Source organism: Notechis scutatus, chromosome 2 (assembly GCF_049901735.1).
Source record: "Notechis scutatus isolate UNSWTSFEM ecotype Mainland chromosome 2, rNotScu1.2, whole genome shotgun sequence".
Taxonomy (NCBI): domain Eukaryota; kingdom Metazoa; phylum Chordata; class Lepidosauria; order Squamata; family Elapidae; genus Notechis; species Notechis scutatus.
This window is the reverse complement of record NC_142010.1, coordinates 124,656,965-124,663,891: the sequence shown is the minus strand read 5'-3', so window position 1 is coordinate 124,663,891 and position 6,927 is coordinate 124,656,965. Positions and strand designations below refer to the sequence as shown.

The 6,927-nt window shown below is 38.8% G+C and overlaps 1 protein-coding gene across 1 annotated transcript in view; it reads left to right on the top strand.

Annotated features, from left to right (window-relative positions):
- The first annotated feature begins 704 nt into the window (after window positions 1-704).
- The window catches only part of CEP112 (centrosomal protein 112), a 284,870-nt gene continuing 278,647 nt past the window's right edge, over window positions 705-6,927 (top strand). The window contains exons 1-2 of the mRNA XM_087956092.1: window positions 705-1,072; window positions 3,623-3,767. Coding sequence (XP_087812218.1) covers window positions 3,668-3,767 — 100 coding nt within the window. The 5' untranslated portion in view covers window positions 705-1,072; window positions 3,623-3,667. The remainder of the gene's footprint in view (window positions 1,073-3,622; window positions 3,768-6,927) is intronic.

The following is a 6,927-nucleotide window of genomic DNA, read 5'->3' as shown; positions in this document are numbered from 1 at the left end:
CTCAACTTACAACAGGTCATTTAGTTACTGTTCAAAGTTACAACGGCACTGAAAAAAGTGACTTATGATCGTTTTTCACACTTAAGACCGTCGCAGCATCCCCACAATCACGTGATTGAATGTTAAGCAACTGGCTCATATTTACGACCGTTGCATCATCCCGGGGTCCCTTGATCCCCTTTTGCGACCTTCTGACAAGCAAAGTCACTGGGGAAGACAGATTCACTTAACGGGGTTACTAATTTAACAACTGTTTAACAACCGCAGTGATTCCCTTAACGAGCGTGGCAAGAAAGGTTGGTAAAATGGGGCAAAACTCACGTAACAAATTTCTCCCTTAGCAACAGAAATTTGGGACGTAAGTCGAGGACTACCAGTACTTAACCTGCAAAGCCCCAGAGACTCACCTTCACTAAGGGGTGGGTGGGTGAACTTACCCGTTCCTGCCCAAACCCGAGCTTTTGTCTTTTATTTCCAGAAGGCGGCAGCTTTCCTTCGCTTTCCTTCCTTCATTTCCCCCACCTCCCCTCGCCCCCCCTCCCCGCCACTCCCAGTACAAACAACCCCATCAGCCTTTCTGACCTCCAAGTCCACCCCGCCCAGACCGAATTCTAACGTTCCAAGAACGCTCACAAACTCCGTGTTGCGCGGCAACCGCCCGCCAAGCTTCTCACCGGAAGCGGAAATCACTTGGGGCTGTGCTCGCCACTCCCTAGCTGAGCGTGAGAGAGAGAGAGAGAGAGAGTTGGGCGCGAGCCGTTGGCTGTGTTTGGATGGGTTCCTGGCAGCGGTTGCGCCCGTCCTGAGTTTCTTTCGCAGGCCTGAAGCTCAGCCTTGGCTTTTCCCAGTCTCATGTATCCCCTTTGCAGTAGGAGGAGGAGGTGGAGGAGGCGTAGCCGCGTCGGTGGCGAGGGCTTGGGAGTCTCCGAGACAGTTCGGTTCCCTTCTTCCGTCCCACTCCATTAGACCTCTTGCATTCCTTTCCCACCCTTGGTGAAGGGGGTTGTGGTAATAATCCCTTCCCTCAGTGGGAAGCGGTGCCCAAAGCCTCCGGCGTCGTGGACTGCGTGAGGTAAACGGGGCTATAGTAAACGGGGTCGAAGAGCCAAAGTTTGCAGGCTTCCCGTTGGGCACATTTCTTCTTCTTGAAATGGGGCGGGGGGGGGAGTGTGCTTGTGAGGAGATTGTGTGCATGTGACAGAGGTTCGGTGTTGCTATCCCGTGGGATTCAAATACACTAAACTTAGTGGCTCTGGGTGATTAGACTTGCTGAACCACAAATTAGCCCAACACAACTTTAGCCTAGTGTGGACCGTTATTGGATGTGGTTCAGTGGGTTTATTTTATTTATTTATTTGTTTGTCAAACATGTACAAGATAACAAGTATAAGTATAAACATAAACAAGAACAAAGGGAGTAAATACAGATAAATGGGTTGTGGACATAAACACACATACATATATGCACATACCCTGATTTACTCAGTCATGGGTGAGACTGTTTTACCAATCCAATTAGAGGTTCAAACTTTTGAGTAGTGTATAGTAATTTATAATTAAAAGAGTTAATCCTACATACATTTTCATAGAACGAAGAGAATCACTTACTTGTTTTTTTTGCTTGGAAACAGTGGATTCTCCGCTCTGATTGGAAAATACTAAACAACTGGCAGTGGTTTGCTCTGCAAGTTTGTTTCAATTTAGTTGTATACATATTTATAATGAGAAAGAATTCATAATTCTATAGATCTATAATTCTATAATTAATAATCCTTAGGAATTAGGATTAACTATTAGTAATTTGTGGGGTTATGACCGCATTTTCTATGCTCGACTCACTACAGGTTGGGAATGACTGTATTTGTTTTTGTGATGATTTGATAATTAAAATAGTAATATAGCTGTAGAAAACACAGACTTTTGATATTTTGATTGGATTGCTGAAGCAAATTCCCTGAAATGGTCCAAAAAGAAAGAAAAAATCCATGAGTTTTATTACACCTAGATACTTTTGTAATCGCCTTCAGGTTCTATTCTGTGCAGAACTTGAAGACCATCACAAAAATATCTTAAGTGTAAACAGTGTAAATTTATGTCCTGCCTTTAAAACAGGTAGTTCTCAATTTACAACCATTCATTTAGTGACTGTTCAAAGAAAGTGAAAAAAACGACTGTTTTCCACATTTACAACCATTGCAGAATCCCTGTGATCATGTGATCAAAATTCAGACACTTGGCAATTGGCATGTATTTATAATTGGTTGCATGTTATGTGATCATATGATCACCTTTTGTGATCTGACAAGCAAAATCAATGGGAAAGTCAGATTCACTTAATAAACTTGTTACTAATTTAACAACTGTAATGATTCTTGTGGCAAGAAAGGTTGTAAATTGGGACAACGTTCACTTAACAACTATCTTGCTCAGAAGTGTAAACTTTGGGTTCAGTTGTGATTAACTGAGGACTACCTGTAATGACAACAGGTACCATAGATATAACAATATTCCTTATCGGGATAACCTCAGTGTGTGCTTGTAATACTGAAGTTGAGTCTGCATGCATATTAAAATATTAAATTTCCCTTACTCAAAGATTTCATATACTTGTGATTAATCAAATGCAAAATATCTCAGTTGCTGCAAGTTCAGGGGAACAGTTCAAAGTTTTAAACTATTTGGGTCATAGAAACCAATGGAGCTTGTAACTAACTCCATTCTCCTTTTTTATATCTTAGAAGTTGTGAGTTGTATGCTTACTGTTAGTTGCCATCCCAGTCTACCCAAGTAAAGCCCAAGAAAATACTTAATAATAATAAAACATACAATAACAAGTAAACAAATGCTTTGGCAATTTTTATGTAGGCTAGGTGAAAAAAGGCAATCAGCAGCATGGACTTCTATTTGCAAAGCAAATTTAAATAACAGACTTGTGAACTTTTTGATAATCTCTCAACAAAAATGCTTATCAAAAAGCAACTCTTTGATATATGTACTGTAATTTATGTACATAAAAAAAGATAGTTACTGCCCCCTGAGCGTACTTGAAATGGCCATTCAGAGCTTCAATATTTTCGATGTCCCTTCAACTTCCCTTTTCCTTTATCTCCAGTTCCAATGGGAACTCTAAAATTTTCTATAACCATCCAAGGCAGTGATCTTTGGACTATTGGTGCCTTTGGATTGGATGCTATTTGATGCTTGACTGTATATATTTGAACTTATTCATAGCATATAGTATTTGGAAAAATGTAGTAACTACTAAGATAAAAACTGCAAAATATAAAAGCTTTCATTTTGGGTATAATTTTCATTTTTGGTATAATTAAAATTTCTATTCTGAAAGGTATAGAGCAGAGCTGTCAAACTCCTGGCTTGCGGGCCAGATGTGTCACGCACTGGCCATGCCCACGCCCAGTTTAGCGAAGGTGAAAAAAGTCCCAATATGTCACATGACACCACTGTGACAACGTGAGTTTGACATCCCTCATATAGAGAGAGGAGGGCAAGAAATAATATCTATTGCCTCAGGGGAAATATTTTGTGTAATGTTTGATGTCCCTTTTAAGTTATGAATATAGTGATGTAATCTGATCCTGATTTTCTGAATGATTTTTTTCAGTGATCTTGAAGAACACTTCTGTACATAGCTTATTGACTGAGCACAATGAGCAGTGAAGAAGAAGCGTGGGAGAAATTGGATTCAGAATTTGACCATTATGTTGTGGATATGAAGTCTTATGTTTTAAAACTACCTCATAAATCAGGTAAAGATTAGACAATTGATGCATTTCATATTTTATTTTCCATTATATAGAAACGTGACTGAGTAAAGTAAGTAATAATATTACTTAATTCTTAAAATTACTGGAAAATGTGATTGGCAAGAAACTTACATGCTGGCAGATACACATTTTTCCTTCATATTTTCAGTGCAAAATACAGAAATAGAATAAAATGTTTTTGAGATACATAAATAGGAATTCAGTGCTTAGTAGATAGTTTAGGAAATATTTTCTGTGGTGATGTGATGTAGGCTTCAAGTATGGAGAGAGTTCCAAAGTTTAGTGAAAGTGAAAGAGTGTGTGTGTGTGTGTGTATAGGTAGTCCTCAATGTATGATTACAGTTGAGCCTAAACTTTCTGTTGTTAAGTGAAACATTTAAGTGAATTTTGTCCCATTTTATGTCCTTTCTAGCCACAGTTGTTAAGTGAATCACTGCAGTTAGTAACATGGTTGTTAAGTGAATCTGGCTTCCCTATTGTCTTTGCTTGTAGGTAGGTCACAAAAGTTGATTACATGACCTGTCATATATGAGTCAGTTGCCAAGTATCTGAATTTTGATCATGTGACCATGGAAATGCAACAATGGTCAGAAGTCAAAAACAGTCTTGTCACTTTTCTCAGTGCTGTTGTAACTTTGAACGGTCATTAAATGAACTGTGAGGACTACATATTTCTTTTAATCTTGGGATGCCCACACAAGTATCTCTGGAAACTCTTCAAAGCAGACAGAGATTTTTCTGCCATTGTAGGAAAAAGGGAAAGGGAAAATACTAATAGTGTGTCCTGGAAAGAGAGAGGAACCAAGCTAATTGCCACGATAACCTTTGCTTTAGCTCATCAGTAAGCAAGAATCTGATGTAACTGAACTGGTCTAGTCCTACAGTACTGTAAAGCTATTCAAATAATACTAGGAGATTGCCTGTGATATTTAAAATGAAATAAATGTATTGGTAGAGGAAGAATTTTGGTAAAGAAAAGCAATTCTTCATATCTTCTTATATTTTCATTTAATGTTTTTGTTAAGAAAAAATGCCATTGTTCATAATCAGCTGGTCCTGAGTAAATGGGAGACAGAATATACAGTAAGAACTCCACTCCCAAGTTAGTACTTTATGAGGAAAAGAAATTAGGAGAAAGATGACTTCCAATTTAATTTAAATTTCAGTAACAGTAACTTTTTAGTTTGGAGTAGTGCCAAGTGAGATTTCAAACTATATTTGTTTAGTCCCAAAATAAATATTGAAGAAATTATGCCACTTCTAAATAAGTAAACTAATTTTGCCGCATGTGGTGGTAATGTAAAGTAATACCAGTTTTTTTTTTTAAAAAAAGGTTGCTGACTAGAGAGTCTGAAGAAGCAAGAATCAGACATTTAAGGAAGTCTGAGGAAATACATATTTTGCAATGGGCAAAAACAAAAAATAGAAATATCAGAGGAAGTTCATAAAAGATTATTAAACAGAAAAAATAAATTAGTATAAAATGATACCAATCAAAATAATTGCCAGATTCTAGGCAATGAACAAAGTGGCACTAATAATAGAATATGAAGTGCAGAAACTCCAACATGGAACGTATGAGTCAGTTATTGACAAAAAGGGATGTTTAGGAAGAAAGCACAAAAAATAATGTTACTTCAAGTTTACAGATTTAAAGGAACAAAGCAGGCTAAGAAAATTGGAGATGAAAGAAAAGGAGCTGCAGAGTTAGGAATAAAAGCCCTGCAATTTTTAGATGGACTGAAAGATAGAAGCGCTCAGTCTTAACATGAAAATGTCACAGGTTAAGGTTAGTTGAAAACCTTTTGCTTCCCATAAGGAGTTTACCGTTTATAAATTTTTCTGTTGCCTTTTGAAGAGATGTAAGTTGAGAGACGATGACTTCAAGAAATTAATTCCAAATTTGATTACAAAATTAATTCCAAATTTGATTACAATGCCCTTTCTGAAAAACAAGTTGTTTTACTGTTATTTAAAAAGAAACCTTTGAACAGAGTTTATATATAAAAGAGCCTTTTAAAAATACTTTGTTTAAAATAAGGTAGTTTTATACATATCTCAAATACAGCGCAATTATAAAGTGATAGAGCAAGGAAGGTGGTCAAAAAGGTGGTGGCTTATCTGGACCTCTTTTCAGTCAGTGCTCAGGCCCAGATACAGTACAGAAATGGCATTGGTTGCGCTGTTAGAACTGGCAGGAGTGGGATGGAGGTAATCCATCCTTGTTCTCTTGATCTCTCTGTGGATTTCATGACAGTCGTCCATGGTATTCTTTTGGGTCAACTTAGGGAATTGGGGATGGTTTTTGCTGGTCCAGTTCCTTTCTCTAAGACCAGTTCCAATTAGTGTTGATAGGGAATGAGAGGTGCAATTCACAGCCCCCTACTTTGTAGCTTTGCAGGACTCGGTGCTCTCTCTTCTCCTTTTTAACATGTAACAATTGGATGAGATCATCTGTCACCATTGGATGAGGTATCATCATTTATATACCTCTACCCTGGATGAAGTGAGTGATGTGGATGTTCTTTTGTGGTGCCTGGGGCTATGGGGGTCTGGATAGGGAGCAACATACTTCAGCTCAACCTTGGTAAAGTGGAATGGTTGTGGGTGGGTGATGGGGGCTTCGTTTATCAACTTGGTCTTAGATGGTTTTGCTCTACTTCAGAGAGGTGCATAATCTAGGGACCCACCTCTAGGGAGCCACTGGACTCATGGCTCTTGCTCGAAGAGCAAGTAACAGTTGTGGCTAGGAGTGCTCAACTTCATGTTGCGTGCCAGTTACACCCATTCTTGGGTAGGGAGGCTCTTTGTTCAGTCACTCATGCTCTGGTCATCTTCTGTCTGGACTAATGCAATGTGCGCTAGATTGGACTACTCTTGAAAAGTACCCAGAAGCTTGACCTGGTACAGAGTGAGGCTGTGTGAGCAGTTGTAGGTGCCCCAGGAATAGCACATGTAACACCTCTGCTGCACAAGCTGCTTTGCGAGTTGGTTTGCCTCTGGGTCAATTCAAGATGTGTTTATGTTTTTTAAAGCTGCACATAGCACGGGGCCAGATTCCCTGTGGAACTGTCTTCACTCCATTATATTGGCCCATTCCATTCGGTCAGACAGGGAAGGTATTTGTGGACCCCTTTGGTTA